Genomic DNA, 24385 nt, shown 5'->3' on the forward strand with positions numbered 1-24385 from the left:
GACTGGACACGCGTTACCGACAAACCCCCTCTATCTGTTCGAGCCCATGGGAACCGGGTTTACGGTTTACGATGCAAACGACGCCAAAGTCCTCTCGTATCTCAAAGATTTCCTTCTGAACACGTTTACGCGAATATTTTATCCGTTTGTCGGTGCTCGACAAATTGCATTATGGTTCTCCAATTTGCCATTTAACCTTTCCCTTTACCGCCTCTTGTCTCTGTGGTCTTTGAAAATGCGTTTAGGAGAAACGCATCTCGCATCTTTTCGCAAACTTTCTGTTTTAACGAGTTGTCCAAAACGGTTTCATGAAACGCCAAAGGTCATATGTCTAGTTGAAAGGTATCGAACAGCGAACACAACTTCTATATTTTCGTGTGTCATCAAATTTCATTTAGAAGATCGTGATCGAACGTTTCAGAGTGGCAGCGAGGACGGAGCAATGGCAGGACGCTCGATTTTCGACGATACCGGCCGATCATGGATTGAGAAGTGGCCATAAATCTTCGTGAATACTTTACGCGGCGCGGATCGGAGCGGATAGGAGCGGAGATCGACGGGACGAGTGGGAAATTTGATCGTGGTCAGGGGAAAGGGTCCTCTCTCTATTTCTCTCTTTCTCTCTCTCTCTCTCTCTCTCTCTCTCTCTCTCTCTCTCCCTCTCTCCCGACGGAGTCGGCGGAATTGAATTTACGGAAACTCGGCCCGCTTGATTAAGCTGCTTCGCGACCGGCTCGTCGATATCCCTACGATTTTCGAGGGGCTACCGAACCACCGGACCCGTGTCGTTAACCTCGTGATACTAACGCGTCTCGCATGTGAAGCCGAATCCATTTATATCGAATTCTCCGCACAAAAAAAAAACGAGTCAGAGAGTAGGAGAGAGAAAAAGAAAAAAAAAAGGAGACTGTGACCAAACGCCCCGGGGCAGCGTCACGAATTCCGAAAGCCAACCGACCGATCGTATTCACGTTACATCCTTTGATTTTATATCGCGACGATTCGAGATGCGGTTCGCGTGACTCGCATACATCATAATAATTTTTGCTGCTCGCTAGCTGTTGACAACGTGTAGACAAATGTGCGGTAGAGCGTTTGCATTTCAAGAGATTGCACACCTGAGTAATATTTTCGCACGATGCTCTGTTGCAACAATTCCGGAAATTTTTACTCTCTACAAGAAATTGAATATCGAAATTGTGATTTTCAAGCTATGTTAACATTTATGGGTAGACTGCTTCACAAAAAAGATCGTGTTTTAAAGACGATAGGGTCGGCGCACGCAGATTTTCACGTGCGAATTAGCGCGCAACGACGTCGCTGTAATCTGCGAGATCGATCGGTCCGGGGTTCGTATATTTATAGGGTTTAATTTTTCCAAATAACGTTTCATCGGTCCCGCATCGATTCAAGTTAAATACCAACCGAGCTGCCCGGCGTTTTATATATATAGATAGATACTATATATTTTTTATACATACATACATGTATATGTATATATTTTTTTCATCCAGCGTTTGGTACAGCTCTCCTGAATATTTCAACGGTTAAACAACGTCGATTCGCCGAAATTTCGTTTGAAAATGTTTATGCCGCGCGTCGCGCAAAGGCTTCCGCTATTTCCAATTTACAACGAGCGATCGCGGGGACAGAGGAACCAGATTTGCTCGGCGAGCAACCGGAAATGTAACTCGGCGAACCGTGCGATTTCGAATGCGTTGACGAGACGGTGCGGCGCGGCGTGGCGCGGTGCGGCGCCCAGACTCTATCGAACTCGAGTTTTCTCGATTTTATAATCGGAAATGCTGCAAAAATGCTGGCCAATTCTTCAAGTACACTCTGCACTATTTCTGGAAACTGTGTTCGATCGTTGAATCATCGATAGAACGTGAAACGTTTAAAACGTTGAATGGTTTAGAAATGAATAAATCAAATAAAAAATTGTAAAGATATTAAAAGAATTTAAGGATTAGAGTTTTAAAAAGGTGAAAAAATCGGGACGATGGGTGGCATAAATTCCGATTGGATAGGCAGCTCGGACCTACGAGATAATTGTCGGAGAGGGGAGTCGATCGTGGTTCTCGAAGCGATCGGAGCTATTTAAACGCGACCCGTATCGAGAGCCGTGGACCGTTCGCAAGGAGGGAGAGAGAGAGTGCTCTCTCGCGTTCTCGACAGAAACGCGGTCGACTTTGAATAGGTGACTTTCAACGCGGAAGCGTTGCGGGAGTGCATCCGGAGCCCCCGTGGGACCATGATCGAAGAGGTTAGGGAGGAGAGCAGAGGAGAGCGACGGGGTGCCGCCGCCTAGGTAGGGAGTTGTAATGGCAATTACCAGTGGTAATCAATGGACCTCGCTCAGACCGCGCCGATAATTTCAGGGCTGGCTGGAAAATAGGCGGCCCTGTGTAGCGTAGCCGGCCGCTTATACGCGCGCGCCTATATATCTCGCTCGCTGCCACCCTTGCTACCCTTGCTACCCTTGCTACACCCTTGCTACCGCTACCAGTGACGGCCATTCAATTCTCTCTGTCGCGGGCTTTCCAGCAATTTACTCCTGCGAATCTATCCCACAGCCCTCCTCGCCCCTGCGAAATATCGCGAGGCTCCAAGTGTCGGATATGTTACGCCCGGCAAACGCCCACAAAAATATGGAGAAATCGCTCACCGATTACTCCGATCAACCTCTGCTGGTTTATCACCGTTTCGAGCCACCTTCTTCCCACAAACTATTTTTAACGATTTATTCGAGTAAATTGGTAATTTTATTCGAAACAATTTTTTCCAGAAAATTAAAAAGAACGGAAGCAATTGGCACGTCCAGACAGTTTCTTTGCTACTTTACACAGTGCACTGGTTGTTTCAAGCGACGAGACGGTCGTAACGTAATTTCATATCGGGCAGTTTTTCCGCGTCGACTCCATAGAAGCGAACGATCGTTTCCATATCCGCTTAGAGCAATTTTTTGAGTGGCGTACTGGCCGTTCCGACGAGCGACTGCATTGTAGCTGGTATCGTTCGACGAATACGGCTCGATATATATTTTTTATTTCACCGGAGAACGTTTGCGGCGGTGCGAGGGCTCGGTGTAACGACGAACGACGTCTCCGTCGGTTTTCCGTTTGGAATCGGCACGAAAATTGGCGCGTCGCAACGCGCGCGCGGCCGTTTCGCGATTTTACGCGATCACGCTCTTGCTTGAAACGACGCGCGACACGTTTCGGGTCGGCTCGAAAAAAATATATCGGAGGGCGCCAAGCTTTTTTTCCCCGAGAGCGAACGATGAATCGACTAAACAGAGCGATAGCGCAGGTGGGAGGCAGGAAGTGGGATATAAACGTAGGTGTGACCCGGCGCGGCGCGGCGTTACCTCGCTGATAAACCATCGAGCACGCTCTCCGGACGTATGCAGCGAACATCCAAAATAACGAAAAAGCAAGAGGAATATCCAGGTTGGCTTATCCGAGTCTCCGGCCCGAGAACGAATATTCCCGGCAAAAATATCGTCCGGCTTAATCCGCGAACGATCATGGCCGTACACGAGAGTCGATACCGGCCGCGCCCACATCGCGATTCCAACGAATTTAGGCGAAGTACCCGTACCTCGTTCTTTATCCGAAAGCAAGGATGGTCTCCTTGCACCTACCGCACCCATTGCAACTATTCAACTTTTCGCGATGGGAATTTACATACATATCAATTGGTATTTGATGCGCTTCTGTCATCTTTTTGAAGTGAAAATCATCAAAACCACGAGAGTTGATTTCAGGGTTTATTAATCGGTACGAATGTAGTTATGGTTCGAATAAAAAGAATTCGGAGAAACGTTTTTCGGAAAACGAGACCTTATTTTTCAGAGGATCCGTAGGTTGTTCTGTTCGCAGTGGAGCGCGATGCTTGAAATTGGGTAATTATTTAGATCACGAAAATCGTATTTCCGGGCGAGGCTCTCCGTCGAGCAGATCGTAAAGTGCTTTGTAATTTTCCGCAGGTTTCGCGCGCACGCACGCACGCCACGGTACGGCCACTCCGCCCCTTTAATCTTTTCAGCGGAGATTGCGATGTGTACATTTCCTAGGATTTAAGATGTCCGTCCTTTCATTGCTGTTCGCAGCAGCTCTTTTAATGGATGATCCGCGTAATATACGGCCGCGAGGTCTTCTACCTTGCATCCACCGTTCTCCTTCCCGCTGATATGCCTCTCCATAATTCCTCTAAAACCTACTGGAACTATACCTCCTCTATAGCGAACGTCGATTTACGAATTCCGCTAACAATTAAACAAGAGGCTAGCCTAACCCATCTAAAAAGGAAAATGTGACGTTATTGCGTTCGCTTTGAAAAATTTTAGAAAACTATTATGCCATTTACTGCCACAGGGTCTACCGCGTCTTGCAAGAATTAAACTTCGTCATCGTCGGCTTTACGTATAGTACGAAGCTTTCTCTCGGAAATTGACAGGGGCACCGTAGGCAACACGTCTATCGCGGTTTCCAAGTTTCTTAGAAATCGAAGACCAAGGAGACAGCCCTTGTCGAGGCATCGGCTCCTCGGACAGGATTTCAGCCTCGTGCCGCCAGGGTTCTTGCAATTTCGCCGCAGAGTTGGGTCCAAGATGAGGGAAAAGGGATGCAAGGGGTGCGCTGGGTTCCGAAAATCATGGGTGCGCGACCGCCGGCGCGGATTTATGTGGGTCATAAATTCATGCGACTCCGCGGACCGTTTTTCCGATCTCGGACCCCGTTTTCGCTAGGTTTCCGCCGTCCGCCGTCCGCCGTCCGCCCCTTTTTAACCCTGCGAACGGGCTAGAGGTGCCGAGGGGAGGATGCGACGGCCAGGTTTCCCGGTCTGCTAGCCGAAGCTTTCACGCCTTTTACTCTCGTCACATTCCGCGCGAGTTCGCCCATCTTCTCTCCGCATTCTCATTTCGCCGGCTATTCTGGGGTGCGGTCTGGCCCACACCCCCTTTTCTGTCTCCGACGAAAATTTCCAATCCATTGTCATCGCGCCTAGCCGCGCGCGACTTTCGTCTCTCTGCCCGGTGTCCCGTGCGTCCTCGTTTCCATTCTTCTCCCGGTGTTCCCGGGTCCCGGGTGCTGGACCAGTAGAATGGCGTTTTTGCCCGAAAGAATGCGAACGCGCGTACATATAATCGGCCGGTTTAACTCGATTTCCGGAGGCGCGGCGCAGTCGCCTAGGAGCATTAAGCAATTCCGCGGGCCCCCGAGTCGGATTATCGAGAGCGAGCTGAAAAGCGAGCTGAGAAGAGCCTGACTGGCGTGTTGCACACGGAACTGGAGAGAAGTACTCGCGATTCAATTTATACGACTCGTGAAAAGACAGTGCTTGCTGCCACGGGCCGCGCGCGCATGGGGTTAATTATCCTCGCCACAGAGAGGCTCGATTATGCACAGCTATCCGGTGGCCAATAGAGCGCGGCCAACTTTTTCTCTCCTCTCTCTCTCTCTCTCTCTCTCTCTCTCTCTCTCTCTCTCTCAATTTCTCTCGCTCGAGCTCGTTGCCCTCTTTTTTCCCCAGCGACTTCTCTCTTACTATTTTTCCCCATTAGTCGACGCGTAGAACATAACCCTACAGCAGCGCCGGCTGGGAAAAGGGTTGCCGACCTCGAGACAAACCACCCCCGGTTCCGGTACGTGTGCGCGGGGGAGCGTGTGCGTCGGGTAAAAGCCCGGAAAAAATTGCAGCTCAACGCTTTTCAAGAGAAATTGCTGCTCGTTGGGAGAAAGACGAGTTGTTTAACGAAACGTCGGGTCGCGTCGCGCCGCGGACCGCGCGGCGATCGATCCGCGTACACGGAAATCGAAAATCTGACCAACCATATAATGTATGTATATAGGACTGATCTTCGTACCGCAGTGTTTTCACCGGTCGCGTTGTATTTATGCGGTAAATCCGAATATCATCGTTCTCCTCGATGCTAATCACTTCCTTTGGCGCGCGGAGATTTCCGATTAGAATTTTTCGCCGTCCCAGACGGAGCCTGATTAATCCCGCGGCCGGAAGACGTATCGATTCGGGGAAAAAACGTCGAGACGATTTTCCGCCCCCGCGAACGGGAACAGAGATTTTCCAGAGGAAACGCTAATGCAACCGGAAGACGGTGCGCGGTGAAATATAGTCGGAAGGGATGAAACGAGGGAGACAGGCCTGTGCGCGCGAGAACCGGAGAGGGAGGAGAGGGTTCGAAGGGAAAGACAGAGAGAGAGAGAGAGAGAGAGAGAGAGAGAGAGAGAGAGAGGGCGAAGCTGGCAGAGAGAAAGAGGAAGACAGGGCGAAGGTGCAAGGCCGAGGAGGAGGACGCAGGATGAAACGGAAGATGGACTGGAGAGAGACAGAATTCGGAGAGAGAGAAAGAGAGAGGGCAGACAGAGAGACAGAGACGGAGAGACAGAAAGACAGGGAGACGGAGAGAAGCAAAAGGGAGACGGAGGTTAATTAAGGGAAAACTTAACGACGGGGTTTGTCCAGCCCAGTCCATTTCTATGCGCGGTTCCCTCCTCCGTCTTCCGTCGACCGACTTTTACTCGAGTTAACGCCGAAAGTTCCGCGTGGATTTTTGAAATTCTAATTCGACCCGTCTAATCTACTCGGGCCCATCCCCGTCTCCGCCCATCTGTGTAACTCTCTCTCTCTCTCTCTCTCTCTCTCTCTCTCTCTCTCTCTCTCTCTCTCTCTCTCTCTCTCTCCCTCTCTCCGCTCTGCTCTCGATGTCGGTTCAGCCGCGACAAGGCCTCCTTTCGCCTCAGCTTCGACGAGAGTACAAGAGGGATTCTCGCAGCCACAGCAGATCCGCAGCTAGATCCTGGCAACTTGACGAAGCTCCTCCTCCTCCTCGGAAAAACCTCTGTTCCTTCCTTTTTCCTGCTTTCGTACAGGCTCCTTCAATGTTCGGGGCTAGATAAACCAAACTAATGAGACAAGATCATATGTATCGTTGAGTGTTGTCATCCAACAAGAAGAACATTTTCTGCTCTATACGGATATCCAACAGAGTCTACACAACACGAAGCGTCTATGAGGATGGTTGCGCAAGAAGTTTTGTTTCGACAACGAATGAACAGAACGGTGAGATATCTAGCTACGAGGTCCTGTTTGGTTGGGACAGTCAGTGTCCTGGAAAAACAGCTCAGAAAGCCGAAGTCTAGGGTTGGGTCAGTCAGGGAGCTTATTAATCATTCCAGTGAATGGCGCGCGAATGGGTTTACGGGACATCGGCGCCGTTTGTAGACGAGGAGGGAGGGAGAGAGAGAGAGAGAGAGAGAGAGAGAGCTTACTTCGCCTACGATCTTGGTTAGGGCTCGCTGAACTATGCGTGCGCCGACAACGCGGCGTGATAAACTGGCGGCCGCTAACTACGCGAATTATTCCAAGTAGACGACAACGTCGCCGCCTCTGCCTCTGCCTCTACCCCTGCCTTCTCTTGCCAGTTACCGAACAACTTTGCCTGCAGGTCTCGACCCGAGTCCGTGGCCCCGTGAAACGAGCAGAACATTCCTCCTCCGAAAAACCGATTGTTGCGAACGGGAACGACGAAGGCGGACTAATTGTCCATCAGCTTATCCATAGCTCTTCAACTATGCGGCTAAACGGCCGAAACAAATTCGGTGCTGTCTCCATTTTAATTCCCTTCTTTTTAATCGAGCTTTTCTTGGTCCGCGTCGCTTAATGCGAAAACGCTCCCGGAAACGCTAAAGATTCCCCCGATAGGGCCGAGCGTGTATAATTAGGTTGGTCGAAAGAAATCCCTGTTAATTCGAAGGAGACCCTCTCGCGTCGCTCTCGCCGTGCGCTCGCATAATTTAGATACCGGCCGCGCAAAACCGAACACCGCTGCTCCGGGGCGTGGACCTTACCCGAACCGAATTAAATAAATGGGATCCCGGGCTCTAATCGCTTTTCGATCTTAATTTGTATAGACTCCCTTTTGTTTTCTTAAAGCTTAAAGCTTAAAGCTCCGACGATTCCCACCGAGAGAGAATGGGAGAGTACAACTGCTTCCCATGCGCGGATACCGTTGCTGATTCTATCGGGCTCTACCGAACCAGACCCGTTCACGAACTTGTTAACGCACTGTCTGCCTGCAGTAGTTTGCTAGAGAACTCGAAAAAGTAAAAACAAAAACCAATTATTACATCATAGGTACCGGTTGATGTCCAACAAGCTTTGTTTGATACATTTTTTGATGCAACAAGTAGCTTGTGAATAAATTTCGGTGGTTAAGTGACTCGCCCAGTGCATCAAGGGCACCGTGACACCGAACAATATAAGAAAGGGACAAGTACAAAGTGCATCGACCGCATGAAAGAATCGGGAGCAGGGCGCGAAACCGCGAAATACGTTTGCATATGGAACGAAGCCAACTTCGAGTTACTTCTGGGACGCGCAGCTGTTGTCGACGGTCGTTGAAATTAGTAATCATGGAGTCCAGAGTGTTTCAGGGTCGATCCTACAGCGACACGAGAGAAGATGCGTGGGTGTTCATTTTGTATTTTTGTCGGGCCACGTGGAATGTTTTCGACGGTTTCCTCGGAGGGCCTTGTAGAAGGAATAAAGAAATCACACGATCGATCCCGGGGACGGTCGATGTCGGCCATTAATCTTCGGGACATTCATTTAACCGCGCCGGAGCTGCCCCTCGTTCAATTCCCCACTAATTACATTCGTATTCGAGAGCGGAACTGGTTGTGGCAGCCCGGTTACAGCGGGGAGGCGGCTGCGAGCATGGCCAAACAGGTGGCAATACTCGTCGGGAGTCTCACGGGTCTTCTCGCGGGGAACTAACGTGATTACCGTTCGTTTTTGGCTAGCCACGTATACACACTTGAACCAACCGATGCGCGTCCAACGTCGAACACCCTTCTCCGTCTTCTTCCTTCGAAGACTACCACCGAGTTCACACTCTATCCGCAAACCCCTTTCCATCTGTGCGACGAGTCGCCTCGACTGGGAAATTGACACATCTTCCTGTTGCAGATTTATTTATGTTCCGACGTGTATCGGCCTGTTGTAGGTTCTGCTTCGATCTCTGCTCTGTCTCGTTATTACTATCGACACTGTACGATCGAAAAATACTGTGGGACCGATTCGATACTAGTCGTCCCACAAGTACCATCTTGTTTTCTTAACGAAATTATGATAGTTGAAACATTGACACTTTTCGAGAAACGGAAATTCAGTGTTCAAACACTTTTTGGATCCACCGTGTGTATATACCTTGATGTTTTTCAATTTTTTGCAGCCAGGATTTCCAACCAAAAAATCGGAAAAAATTCTGCAATATATATATATACATCCGGACAGCTGAAACGTGTCACATTTTTTCCAGAAGTTTTATACGACTTTGGACAAAGCTATAGCAGTCCAAACAATATCCGATTTCGTTCCGGGAAATCGATAGAAACGTTCGAAGGAATGAAACGAGACGGATATCGATGATTCGATGACTCGTTTCCGAGTCGAGCATAATGACGCCTGGCGTAGGAAGATTCGCGTCTCGTCGCGTCGGTTTCGCTGGCGTTCAGTCGCGGCGAGTATGTGCTGCGTCGCCGTAGCGTAATGTTTCGCAAATATTGACGTAGAAATCGGCTCTTCCACGTTCCGCCCCCGTTCTGGCCTCGTTTCAGCCCCTCCCCTACGCGGCGATCTGGCTGCAGACACCTAAATTGGCTCGATACATCCGACGAACGTGGAGCGAGTACATAACTCGATAAGTACACAAAATTTTCCGCGCCGTACTACCGCCCACGAATATTTCACCGAGAATACCGTCTGCGCGACATCCAGCCCGCGTATCGTAGCCCCTGCAAGCCCCTGCAAGCCCCTGCGACCGCTTGAAATCGCCTGCAACCGTCTGCAAGCGTCTGCCAACCGCCTGCAAGCCCCTGGCAACCTCCACTCGAGACGAGACTCTTCCGTCCTCCAATCGCCTCTTCCGGATTTGCCGATAATCGATCGGGAATTTCGCCGATGACGATTCTACCTGCGATCGCTAACCCCTATCCGCGAATTATCGACGAACGATGAAACATCCTTTCGCAAGCCCAACGACCAATCATCGAAACCTGCACAATCAATTCGCTATCGCGATTCATTATTATTATCGTAATATCGTTCGCGTGAATCGTAAGATTTTCTGTTCTAAACAATGCAAGTTCCGCGTGAATTATTTCCCCGCGTAACGAACAATTCGGGAAATAATTGCGTGGGTGGAAACACATCTACATAACATATACAAACGGCTCACAATTTAAATTTGTTTCAGCTGTGCGCCAGCGCTTGTAATTGTAATTGGATATATCAAACGTAATCGATACGCAACATAATACCGGCGCTTGTAATTGCAATTGAATACATACGAACCATAAATCGATATTTAAAATTGTTTGAAAACGTACTCTGCAATAGATTAATACACAAGGTATCAATTTGAAGCATAAATGTACCGAACGTGTTTCAGTCTCGCATTTGGGTCACGATGATTTCCCATAAAAGGTTTATCAATTTCACGCAACTGTCGATGAAAAATACTGCGAATTTACTAAAGAGCACTCGAAAGCTGGATTAATCCAATGTTAACGGAACATTGCCTCTTTCACGTTCCGAGAGAAAATATCCTGAAAATAGCTGAAAATAGCTGAAAATAGCTGTTCAAGATAAAGCTGTTTAGATAATAACCCGACAGATCAGAGTTGCGGGTGTTTGCAACGAGTCCCTAAATTCTGACAATTAGGGAGCCTTCGAAATGCAACCGATCTTATTAATATCACAATAGCATGGCATTTCGAAGGAGCAGGGTTTCGCAGGACCTGGATAGTGGAGCTGTGCCGTGGCTCTTGGAGAGACTCCGCGAGTCGGCTATAGAGGCAGAAGCAGAACTAATTGCGCTGTATTTAATTAAGCCGCGGATTATTTCCTTAACGAGGGTAGATCTCTATTCTTCCTTCCGACCACTTCAACGGCAGCCTTCGCTCCCATCTTTTACAGTTTTCCATCTCCGAGAGGGACGAGAATCTGGATCTGGATCTGGATCTGAATCTCCGTGCGACAAGCTCCCGTTTTGTTATCGCTTTCCCTTCCCTTCGCTTCCCTTTCCCCGGGCTTCTGTTACCGGCATCGTTATCGCCGCGCAAAAACCACTCGACGATGCGTTACACTCCCCTTTCCGGTACATCGGACAATCCCGTTTCTTCTGAAACTTCGGAAACTGTTGTTCGACGCACACTTTTGCCTCGCTCGTATAATTCCAACTTTTTCGGAAGAGGCTTCGTGCCACAGCTGACACGTCGCGCTTCCTCTTCCGCGGAGAGCGAGCGAGAGTCCTCCTTTCGTTGCGTCGAAAATAAGCCCGTAGGGCAAAGGGAAATGGAAACTGGATCCAGTCCGGCCAACAAAGTTCCCGGAGTCGTTCGGCCGGGGCAAGAACTAAGAAGCGAAGTAGAGAGAAATGGAGAGAAAGATAGAATGCAGGGTATCGGCGGCGAGTATCATCGGCGATAGCAGGGGAGGTCTAGCGATATGAAAGAAAGGGAAATGACCGATAAAAAGGTAGGTCGGCGTGGCAGGGGCGCGGCGGAAGGTCGCCGGTTACGAGAGAAAATCCAGTGAACGGACGCAATCTAGGAACTCTTGGGAACCAATCTCCTCTGATGAAAATACCTCGCTCAAAGCGGACGGTTCCCGGCCCGGTCGGGGCCAATTTCTTCCGTGACTCTTTTTTGGAGAGTATCGCGTGCAAGCGGGGAGCTCTCTCTCTCTCTCTCTCCCTCTCCTCTCTTTTGGCTTCGAAGATTTTCTGCGGAGGTCGAAGACTCCTCTCGCAGCAATAGCGCAAGAGGCGTGCTCGCGGCGCTCGCGCTCCTGGGCCGTGTAATCGTTTTTGCCGTCGCTAGTGGAAACTCTAAACACGGATATCGCCCCGTTCCTTTTCACCGTTTATTACCCGGAGCGTATCGGCGCGCGAGCGCGCGCGGAAAAACCGTCGCGGAATTTTCGCAAAGGACGCGCACGCGAACGCGAGCTATCTTCTACGCGGGAAATCCGCAGGAAAGCCGAACAGATAAAGATCGAGCAATTCCAGGTTAGCCCCGGAGCTCTTCCTGGGACCTGCACTGCGACATTTATGCCGTTCTCACCCTCGGCTTATGCCTTTTCCTGCTTCTTTCGATTCGCCCTGCCTGTTTCCGTCGTTATCCCTTCTTCCTCCTTCATCCAGAAATTCTCTCGATCTCTCTCGTCGCCGCGCCGCGCCGTTCCCGCTCCTGGGGGAGCGGAAGAAGCTGCGGGATTGCCGCGAAAGATGGATTCCGGTATCGGAGGATCGGGGCCAGGATTTTTCTGGTTATATTCCTGCCGCGAGCTATACGGGATATCCCGAGATTCGAACGTACTTCGTCGGGGCGACTGCTTTGAACAGCGTCCATGAAAGTTACAACCCTTGCTCTGCCGGCTCGTGGTAGCGAGGCTTTACGATCGATTGTTCCCCCGATCGGGCAACCTGCAACGTCGCTTCATCTCGCACCCGCAAACTTATCCCGGAAAACTGTTCACGCTATCCAGGAATAAGTGAAAGAACCTACGAGACAGTCCTACTCTTGGCGTAATAACACGGATATATTAATTACACGTGTACACATGTGTTTTAGGTGCACGTGAAATGGGGATAGCGGGGTGAGCTGTACCGCGGCTCCAATGTTTGCAGGTCAAAACAATCAGAAAGAGAGAGTGTCCGTAATCAGATAAAAAAAGCACTTGCAATTTTCCTTAATGGACACGTTTCTTAGTATTCTAACACTGTAGCTTATAACGTAGAGTTAGACTCGCGATGAAGATCTACTAGCACTCTTCGTGATGAGGTTCCACCGATAACGATCAAAGTCTACTGAACGCGGTGACTCGCGTAATTGATCAATTATCGCTTAAAACAGAATTACTTTTTTCAGACTGGACCTAATAACATATTCGGCAAGGTTGTCAGCATTACAGTCAACATATTCTGTGAACGAATTACAAGTTTCTTGATTGCTATAGCCATTTTTGATCTACGAGGTTTAATCGCGAGCGAACGAAAGAGAAACGTCGTGGCGGAAGCAGCCTCGAGTTTCGTTGTCTCTCGAGGGGGTTTTTTAAAGTTCCGTGGAGTCTTTAACTCGCAAGCACGTTCCCGGGATTAAACGAAAAAGCGTAAACAGCGGAGTCGATGGAAAGAGAGCATCCACGCGGGCTTTGGGCGTCGCGACGCTACTCGTCTCGTTCTCGTCTCGTCACAACGGACGATCGAGGGGTGGCTGCCGCGCCGCGCGTCTTCGATTGGCTCATGCATTTTTCAACAGTCGCCATTTGTTTGATCAGACTTAGAGCTCGCTGAGAACTGCACTTTTCGCTCGACCTCGCAAGACGACGGGACGCGTCGAGACGCGTCAAGTTGCGACGCCGATGCACGGGAGGCGAGAGTGTGTTTGCGCGCGCGTCCCATGAAAACGCGAGAATGCCTGTTCCGGAGAGATTCTCCGCTGCTCTCTCCCCTCCTCTCTCTCTCTCTCTCTCTCTCTCTCTCTCTCTTCAGCTTTCTTCGTCCTCTCCCGCGCCGCATCCTCTCACAGTGCCGCAAACTATCCGTCCTAACGTTTGCTCTCATCCTCGAAAACGAAGAAACACACTTTCGTGGGACACGCGCGCGCGAACTTCCGGCCCGCTCATCGATTTTTTTTTCCTCGAGCCGGCACCCTCGCGCCACGGCCTCCGAAGAGGCTAATACGCCGTTCGAGGGTCCTTTTCAGCGAGCCGCTAAATTTGTTTGACACCAGAAATTACGCCGCGCCTTTTCAAAGGCTGATAAAAGCGTCGCTTTGATCTTGATTAAACTCTTCCACCGCGTGCGCGTCGCTTGTTCTCGCCCTAGAAGGGGCCAAGGAACAAGCGCGGAACGCCGCGCCGCACAGTCGGACGCCAAACGATCGAAAATCGATTTTTGTGATATTGCAAATTCAATGTATTATCAATGTATTATGACGAACTTCATTTTTTAATGTTTGCTAGTCCTTTCGATAGACCCCTTCGGTAGTTGCCAACTCCTAACCCCATCGTTTATCCGCGATTTTGTCCAATAATCTATTTCATTAGGAACAAATTCGCTGAACTGGAATTGCATTTCCGTTGCTCGGTCATCGGCAACCTTTCAATCCTACTCACCACTAAAATCATGAATCGCTACTCACCGATCACGGTGAGGTTGTACCGAAAGCTCCGAGTCTGTCCCTTCCGGAAGTCGACCCTGCACCTGTACGTAGCTGCATCGTGCCGCTTGATGTCCTCGATCACCAGCACCGCAGGACTGGGGGACGCAGTCCGGAAGTACGCCCTCGGGCCAAATACTCCCGAGTCCGAGGAATGCTCCGCCTTCGTGACCGACTTCTCCCTGGCGTCGATTCTGCAAATCAAACAAAAACATCTCTGAACAGATAATCAATCGTGCCAGGAACGATTATCAACCGGGCGATCGTCGTTCACTCGTCCAACGAAATCGATCCCAGAGCTGACAGGTCGCCCCTGTCTCTGCCCCTGCCCCTGCCCCTGCCCCTGCCCGTGCCCCCTGTCCGTGACCCCGGGAAAACAATAACAGCATACATACATCGTGAGCTTGTTTTGTATCCGGTTAACGCAATATAAATGTAATTTGCCATTTACCCAGAGATTCGCGGGCGGAGCAGTCGAGAGCCCGGTAATATTTGGCAAATAGGATGCGATTTTGCGTTTGTAAACGCAATAAACGTTATTACGCGGACGCGTCCGGTTCCAATCGGACCGCGCGGCGCACCGCGCCGATCGATACTGGCCCGGCCAATTGCAACTAATCTCACTTTTATCCGGCTGAGCTAATAAAAATATAAAGAGAGGAGAGAGAGAGAGAGAGAGAGAGAGAGAGAGAGTGTGAGAGAGAGAGAGAGAGAGAGAGAGTGAGAGAGAGAGAGAGAGAGAGAGAGAAGGAGCCGTGAGCGGAAACTTTATCATTTAATCGGTCCCTTCGGGAGATCCCTCTTCTTTCCCTGTCTCTTTCTCTGGCTCGTTGTCTACGAAGAGGCACGTTCGATGAGAGTGCCCAGAGACTCTGAGAGAGGAGAGACGAGAGAGGAACGAGGGGGCGAGTCTTGGGGGAGAACGGAAAGAGATACTCAATACCATTGTTCGCATTCCCGGCTACTTCCGCGGAAACTTCTTGCTCCCCAGCTTTGTCTTTGTCGATCTCCCATTTCACCCTCTCTATCCCCCTCCTCTTTCTCTTCTTTCTCTCTCTCTCTCTCTCTCTCTCTCTCTCTCTCTCTCTCTCTCTCTCTGGCCGAGTTTTTTCTCGGAGAGGGGCGCTCGACTTGCACAGGGAATCCCAAGAATTTGGGGAACGGGCTGCCGGCATTCGATATGTATGTGGGAGACGATCGCAATTTCCGGCCAATGAAATTCGAGTGGAGCGCGGTGGTTTTATTGTAAGGGACACCAGTGTTCCGAAGGGAAAAGGGAAAAGGGAAGAGGGAAGAGGGAAAAGGGTGGAGGAGGTTTGGAGGGTCGGCGCTCGAAAAACTCTCTGTTTCATCGCGATTCATCGAGTCCGCGAACCACACACCGAGCGGCCCGAGCTCTGTGGCTTTGTCCGTGCTCGCGACACCAGAGAATATAATTATTTCGAATCGATGGAATAATTATTGCGGGGGAGTGGAGTGCAACGAGCGAATGGGACGAGATAACGCAATTGAATCGCGGCCCTGTTATCCGATATTTCGCGCGCCGCTACGTCCCGCTTCCGATTCGAAGAAAAACTACCGCGCCAATGCGGATCCTGAGCCCGTTTCGAGAACCGTTCCATGGTTTCTGCCCCCATGACCGACTCGCATAAACCTTTGCAACCGGAGCTATTTTCCATCGTTCTCACATTTTTCTTCCGACCTACAATATTTCTATTTTATACGACTTTTTTCATATCCATATTTAAGTGTCTAGCAATTTATTAAATAAAAAATACGAGTATAATCGAAAATATTTGGAGTAAAGTCTACGTTTTTTTTTTTGTTAATATTTTCCGAGTTTTGACCGTTGCTCGTCACACTGTTGCACAGCAGAAGTTGGCGACTGCTTTGGACGAGTATTAGGTGACAAGTTTGCGAGCGCGAAAGCGTGTACGACGGTCGATGTATTCGTTGACATGGTAAACGTCCTGGCGCGCGTCATTTTTTAGCGAGAGACCGTTCGATGAAATTTTCCCCGGCGAAGTGGTCGGCGTGGCGCGGGGCGGCGCGGCTCGGCGCGGCTCGGCGCGGCTTACGACGCGAGGGTTGACAGCGGCGCGTACAAGGCGGAAGCGGATCGCGAAATAAATGATGGAGGATGGAAGACGATGGGGATAGACCGGCTAAAACGACGGAGATTGATGAACGAGAGGCGTCGCCTCGCGTCGCCTATCGCTGCGGGATTAAAATGCAGCTAAAATTCCCTCTTGTCCTTTCTCTTCCCTTACAGCAGCAAGTTGGCAAAAAATCAAACATTCCCTCGTTAACAAATCAACGAATTCGCAATCCCTATTACGGTTTACGCAAACGAATTGCCCGATATATCAGTTTTTCTTGGCTATCGTCGGTTTGATAGCTTCCATCGCAACGCAAACGTACCCACGATTAGACATCTCTAGTTCCAGGGCGAAATCATGCAATTACGCCGGGTTAGTTGCCGGTGCAGCGGCGACGGCCTCGTCTTGGAAATTCAATGAAACTTTCGAATACCTGCGTGAAGCGACGTTAATAAACCGTCGTGCGCCGCGCCGCGCCGCGCCGCGACGTAGCAGGGAAAACTCTGCCCGTTTCTGTGATATTCATTAACGGATACCGTCGCTAAAAACGTCTGGATCGGAGCCCGTGTTATAGCCGGTGATAAAAAAGGAACGTGGACACGGAAAAAAAGAGGGAAAAAGGGAGAATGTCAAGTGAAATACTGTTATGGAACGAAGGTTTAATGCGCCATAATTATGTAGCATTAGCTGGTACCATATAATGCGGCCAGCGCCGTAATTACGTGCTCTCGCGATTCTTCGTATTTACGACGCGGCCGTCTTGACGGTCCATAAAGTCAGCCAAAGTCCCGTGGATCCGGCTCTGTCTTTCTTCTTCCGTATGTCTCTGTCCTTGCCTTTAGTCACCGTGCTTTCGACCGAGTCATAGCGACTGGGCATCGCTCACTCGGATCAAATAGACTGCGCCATTTACATATTTATAACAAAAATGTGTATCGATATTTGTCAAACAAGAAGCATAGAAGATTCTATCTGTACGCTTGACGACGAGTTTAACCGGATAATGTGTACGAATTGAGGCTGATATCGCTTACCGCCTATTATGAATTTAAAAATTGAATGCGGGTGTGTAATGGCATCGCGCGAACGCTGTGAAATCCGATATGTGGGTCACATTTGGATCGGCAGTTAATTCGAGAGCGTGGAAATATTTCAACGAGTTCGGTACGGCGGTTTCCAATAAACATTATTGTATCGCGTCTTCGGCTAACGTGGAATAAATCCATCCACTTTGGCCGCGTCCGTACAGAATCGATGTTCGTTCGAACAACACCGGTCCCCCGGGGTAGTCGTCCGACAATTCTACAGACATTTATTTCTTCTGTTCTACATCGGGGCCGATCGTTGAAATCGGTTCATCCTCTTTTGAAACCGCCCCGCGTCGAACGCGCGCCGCAAGCCGTACACATACCGGTTTCAAAACGATTCGATTCGATTCGATCCGTTATAAAACCCGAGAGAGTTCCGTCGAATAGTTGTCGACAATTAATGAACCTCGTTCGGATTGGATTCCGCAATTTAAACATCGACGTTCTGTAATTTCAAGTTTCGCTTGCTACGAAGCCTGGGCCGCTCTACGCTCTACACCGTTCCCGCTTACTCGCTCGCACTCGCGCGGAAACTTTCGCCCCCTGCGAGAGAACTTTTAAATCTCTCGCGATTCGTTCGACCGAACAAAGCCGGATCGACGTTTCCCGATTGTTCCTTCGAGGAGCCTCGGGATCGACGGACACGCGGAAATCGAACTCCTTTCATTTTCAATTATTTCTCTGCTCTGTACCAACGCCCCCCCCCCAAAAAAAGCTCCACTTCTTGCGAAAAAACCGGTAACCCAGATAAATTAACAACCCTTTCGTTTAACTACCGAAATAAAAATTCATAAACAACAGAACAAACTCGACGTTAACTTTCGCACCAATCTTTTGAAACAAAGATTTTCCGGCGCGTAGAAATCGGAAGATATTGGGGGTGAAGACCTTAAGGGGGATGGAAACGCGTCTGCCGGTTTATCGGAAGGCGGCGTAGCTTTCTGGTTGCCTCGTTTTCGATAAATATTTGAAGAGTGCTCTCGAGTATCGAAAAGGTATCGGCGCTTCGACCTCCGCGAGATAATGGAGCAAAGAGCGAGCGGAGATCCGTCGTGTCGCGTGGATAGATTACCGGTATCTGTGCGAGGTATCGCGACAACGAGCGAGTCAAGTGCCAACAAGTGAGACGAAATACTGTAATAACAGAGAGAAGGATCGGGCCTGGTTTCGTGCATCGCGCTTACCTTATCGACGCGCTCGTCAAAGGACAGCCCGCGTATTTCCCGAGTGTTGTCGGGCTTTCCCTCCGAGAGAACGGATTCGAGTCGAGTCGAGTCGAGCCGAGCCGAGCCGAGCCGAGCCGACACTACTCGCGAGAGCACGGTTTTTCCTGTAATGGAACGCTCGTGTCGCTCGCGTGCCTTTCCGGACCGAGATATTGCGGAATTTCTGCGAGATCCGAGAGCCAAACCGACAAACGGAAGCCACGAGATGGCTGATGAGCAACCGGAGAATGGCAAAGCCACGTGGTGCGCCACTCGCGAACTATCGCACCATTGTTGTTTCCCTGTCGCGAAATGCCACCGTGTCGGATCGGTGCTCGCGTCTTCTGCAACGAATTGCGCGTACTCGCACGGGGAATTAAATCCGAGCGGTCTTGTTCTATACCATTCTATATCACAGTACTATACCATTGCATACCTGCATGTATACCGAAGGTGTGTGTCAAATTTCAGAAAAAATTATTACATAGTTCCGGGGAAAAAAATTCTTTCATAGATTCATTTACACGATGAAACTTGCAAGACGAACTCGCATAAATACAATTAACCACCCTCCGATTTGGATCGCTCTCGCAGGTTTATAGAGTTGCCAAAATTGCGGGTCATTATGGTTTTTATCGTTGGAGGTTCAAGTTCAAGGGGCGAGGTCACCCTCTGAAAATTGGCACCCCCGAAGCTATCTCGGAAGCTATTAAAGACGAAAATATGGTTTGTACAGTAAAGCTGTGCGGTCCTTCGTGTATAATAACACGGCGAAGATAATTTCGTAGAAAATTAAAAAGTGCACAAAATAGAGGGGTAGCCGCCACTGCCACTGCCACCCTTATCTTGCGGCCAACCCCTTTGATGATAGTGCTTGGCGTGCGGTTGGTGCCCTTTAACGGACACGCACTTAGCCATCTTTGTTTATTCATTGATTGTTAATCTTCGCAAACTACCTGCTCGTCGAAGAAAACAAATCGAAAAGGCAAACACCGCCACAGAAATTTCAATGCAATCAAAGTTAATTCATTTTATTAGGAACCGGAACGAAATAAAATTGCAGCTATTTAATTTTGTCGAGCGTTATAGCATATGAAAATTTAGGCAATGAATGCATCATATCTGCGATTCGCTTAATATATTGTGCTTTCAAAATTAATAGCTATGAAATTGTTCGTGTTGATACAACTATACAGGCTCGAATGATTCCATTCGCGAGAGATTCCATTCTCTATTAAATGCCGAAGCTTGTTCCACACGACATTAATGAACGATTTCTTTTTTTTTTTTTATATATATAGAAGGTATGTTTACTCTGTTCCGCAGGAAGTGTTGTTTGTCCAATTTTATTTTGTCTGAAATTCTACCATTTCTGTCAGAAACTGCATAAAATCCGCAGTCTAGCGATTACATTTTTACACACTAGCAAACCTACAAAAACGGGAGGTACTATTTTTGGAATAATCCGGTATTGTCGACATAGTCTTTTCTTTCCTCTGACTGTCGTCGTAGACAAAGTCGTCGTCCGGCAAAGAAACGCGGACAAGTTTTAGCAATAAAAAAATTTGGAACAGAGGGAGCGAGCGAAAAGGAAAATTAAACGGCAACCAAAAAGAGAACGCTCTGCGCTTTGAGAGAAGAGAGAGAGAGAGAGAGAGAGAGAGAGAGAGAGAGAGAGAGCGGGGGGGGGGGGCGGCGATGCGAATCTACGCGCAGAGCACTCGGCCAGCAGTAGTACGTCACGATAGCGTCAGCCGCAACTATGCGTCCCGTTCCGATATGTCTGACTGCATGTCGTTATTTCTACTGAAATCCGTCGCGCTATCCGTGGACCGGACCACTCGCGCACAGTATGCGTTCGTGCGTTTGCGCGCGTCTGCACGCGGACCATGCTCCGGAAATATTCACCGAAACCAACTTCCATTTCGACGGGACTCATTGTCGCCGACAGCACGAACGCGAAAACAAATAGCAATCGTCGGGGATACGAGTAAACGTATACAAACAAATGTTCCTGTCGAGCCTGCCTCCACGGAATGCTCTTTCCGACCCGGCCTTGACGGTCGCGAAACCCTCGCCGCCCGAAAAATCTTGCATTAGCACAATTAGCCGTACCTTAAATTCCTCGACAAAAATATTATAACCGGACCGCGAGAGTGTCTATGCAATAGGAATATGTTCTGCGTTGCCTTTTCTACTCTACAAACTCTATCTAAGAACCACAGTCTATTTATGAACCATGGTCAAATTGATTTCCTTATTTAATATACAAGTACGAGCAACAGTAACGAACCTTTAAAAATCGAAACAACCAGTCAGCTATACCTACGATCGTCTAGAAACAATTAAGCACACGCGCACACAACCGAGATAAAACGCTGAGAGCGAGCGTTATTAGCATAAAACAAGCATAAGCGTTCTACCAACAGGCTAATCGTCGAACCCCGAAGATTCTCGATCGTGAAGGTAAAGTGGAGGCGTTCTTAAACAAAATTTCCCGAAAGTGACGCTATTTTTACGGGTTCGCTGTTGTCTGGCCGCTTAACAAGGTTCTCGTGCCGGGTCGGAACGAGAGACAAGTTCGAAAGTATAACCACCACGACGGTAAAATAAGACACGATGCGATGCGAGGAAACGGACCCGTTTACGCTCGCCCGAGATCTATCGGCGGGGTTTCTCCTCCGGGGAGGTGGATGCTCGCGATCCAGAACCGTAATCTTGAAACGGCTCTCGGACGCAGCTGCGAGAGCGTCTTTTACGATCGCTTTTTAATCCCGACCGGCAGTCGAGAGCGGGAAGTTTCGAGCGCCATGAAAAGCAGCAGGTAGCCGTCCGGGGCCGGTCGGCTAAAATTAATTCGAGGACGGCGAAGGAGAACGTTCGTTTCGTTTGTCTCGAGGAACCCGGAGTTTTACCTCCTGCCGCCAACCAAAGGTTACGCGCGCACACCTCGAAGAGGCGCGAATTCCGCTCCGTTCGTTCGCGCGACAGCCTGCCACGTCGCTCTCCGCGTCGCATTAACGTCGAACTTGCCACGGGTCCCCTCAACTTTAACCTGATTCGGCGCCCTCATCCCCGGTTTTCCCTTTCCCTTGACGCATCGGCGAGCTTAAATCTCTCCGCTCTCTCTCCGATTTTTGCGCTCGTAATCGCAACGACAACACGCCCGCCACCCGCTGCGAACGCATCGCAGCATTATTACAACCGCCGACGTTCCCTCTTCAGCGACGGGAACACCCCTTCTTCCGCTCGCCTGTCGACTCTCGTCTGTCCTTCCACGCGTTCTTCGACGCCCCGCTGTCTGCCGGGTCAATTTGACGCGATTTTCAGCGATTCCGAACGCGGATGCGCGTTTTTATCTCTTTAGCTCTTTACAGTCGATCGCCGTTATGTTCGAGCGCTTTTAAAAGCACGATCGCTTCTTTTAACATTGGACCGTACGGCTTGGATTTTTTTCAGAAGTTGGAACAATTGGTTTGCTACACGACCTGCAAAACAGATTTTGAAAAGATTGCAATTGGTCGGAAGTACAGAATAAATACTAAAATGGGGGCATTGCGTGTCGACTTGACATACGTAATTCTCTACATACACGAACCTACGGGCGTAGCTTGAATGACTTCTGCTTATCAATGCTCCTCGTACCGTCGCATTTTCAGCTTCGCGGAGTGCAGAGTCAAGGTGTGCGTGTTTCTCGAAGCAGGGGTTGCCTCGGAATTACCGAACGCTGTCTTCCGCTTCGTCCTCGGTAAGGAGGAAATATTCCGTCGGCTTTTACGCGGACAGGACGTTGTTCGCAGCCGACTCCTCGCGGTCGGAATAGAAAAATGTTGCTCGTAAAAGGGAGAAAGGGAGAAAGGGAGAAAGGGAGAAAGGGAGAAAGGGAGAAAGAGGGTGGAAACGAGAGGAAGAGCAAAGCACACGATGGTCGAGTATGGTATAGCGGGTCCGGCCACGGCCGAGTGCATGCATAAATGTCTGAACCTCGAAGACGTCTGTCGCCGGGGGTGAAGGACGCGCAGAGAGCTCGGCGCGCGGTGCGGTCGCACGAAAACGGGTCGGGAAATTAGCGTGGCCATAAATAAACAAACATACAATATTCTCGAAGGAAACGCGCCGGGGCCCCCACCGGAGTAAACGGTGGATGGTCTCCATTTATTTCGCCGCTATTTATCCTTTGCACGGAGGACGTGCATCATTTTTACGAGGGGGAAAACGCGAACCCGCCTCGCCGCTAAAGTCGAGTAAAAAGAAACAGCGCGGCGTGGCCCGAGCTGAAGCTCGCGGATAGAAGGCAGCGTCGTAAATGGGGCAAAATACTTAAAAAGGAAAAACGAGCGAGACCCGGAGCACAAGCGAGAGCCGTTTGCTCGCCAAAGAAAAGAAGAACGTCGTCGTCCACGCGTTCCCCGCAATTACGCAGCGTGTTCCGTTGCGCAACCAAACGAATCCTGCACTGCACAACCGCCTCTGCCGCGCCGCACCGGAAGCATTGTAATTGACAGGAAGTCCCCAACCCCGGGAAAATACTCGAGACCACGATTCGACAAGGTGTACTCGACGTCGTCGCAGAGGCACGGAACTCGAACCAAGTCGCCCCGAAGCACGGCGTCGAGTTCGGTATGCGAATCCGAGTCAATTTCGATACCAGCCTAGAATACCTGTTCACTGTTCCGAGGAACACGCGACCCGCTTAACGCGGATCTCGTTCCTTCGTTTCTCGTTACCAAATTGCTGATTTTCCGCTGAAGTTCGGTGAGCTCCCTTCGTAATGAATCTACTCACCAGACTGAGGATTTTATTTATAGCGATCCAAAAGGACACGATTGGAAGAAAAATGCTTGAACGTTCGGAGCTGTACGATCTACCGGATCCACCTCTCGCGAAACGGCTGAATTTTTGATTGAAACAGTTTCGTTCGATTCGACTACTTCCGGCTCACGGCGAAAACGAGAATCGTCGAGAGGCCGATCGGACGCAATAAGGAGCCGCGTATCTTTCTTCCTCAGGCTGGTCGGACTGCTCGATCCTTGCGTCGAGTAATACGGAATCGATGTCTGTTTTATGAAACGTTTTATCTCGCCGCGCAGCCCGCCTTCCAATATTTCGCCTCGTTCTCGCTGCAGCACCTTCGCGACCCTCTCGATCCTTTCCCGATCCGCTCGGACCCTCTCGACCTCTCTCGTTTCACTCTTTCCTGCTCTCCACTACTCTCCTCGACCCCTCTTAGCCCCGTGTTCTTTCTTCGGGCGCGGCACGCCAGCCCCTCGGCCGCCACTCGCTCCTCGTAAAAATGCTACACGGCCTCCGGGCACAGGGTAAATAGCGACGGGATAAATATATGCGGCTACTCTGTCCGACGCCATTTTACGAGCCGCCCTTTTCCTCGAGGTTTCTCCTCGTTAGTTAAGTTCCACGCGACGACGATGACGACGACGACGAAGACGAAGACGAAGACGAAGACGAAGACGACGAGTTTCCACTGGACAACCCGAGCCCCGGACGATAACGAACCGGCACAGTCGGCCGCATCGACTTTGGCGACGTTTTCTCAGAAAGACTTCCTCCCAGAGAAGCCATCGCAAAGTCCCATTGATTCTCTGTTGTACTGGCTGGAGCATTTCAGCCGGGTCACACGAATATTTCGAACGCTGTCAAGCACATTGGATAAAACTTGCTGAAACGAGGGGCCTATAATCGGTGTTGTTAAATCGTCAATAACCTTCACTAAATCTTCATTG

At 49.9% G+C, this 24385-nt stretch overlaps 1 protein-coding gene across 2 annotated transcripts in view; it reads right to left on the reverse strand.

Annotated features, from left to right (window-relative positions):
• The window catches only part of LOC143361569 (hemicentin-1), a 374791-nt gene that overhangs the window by 83532 nt on the left and 266874 nt on the right, over positions 1 to 24385 (reverse strand). For both annotated transcript variants that reach the window (XM_076801071.1, XM_076801072.1), the window contains exon 3: positions 14235 to 14446. In XM_076801071.1, the coding sequence (XP_076657186.1) occupies positions 14235 to 14446 (212 nt within the window). The remainder of the gene's footprint in view (positions 1 to 14234; positions 14447 to 24385) is intronic.

This window comes from Halictus rubicundus, chromosome 15, assembly GCF_050948215.1.
Source record: "Halictus rubicundus isolate RS-2024b chromosome 15, iyHalRubi1_principal, whole genome shotgun sequence".
Classification (NCBI taxonomy): Eukaryota; Metazoa; Arthropoda; class Insecta; order Hymenoptera; family Halictidae; genus Halictus; species Halictus rubicundus.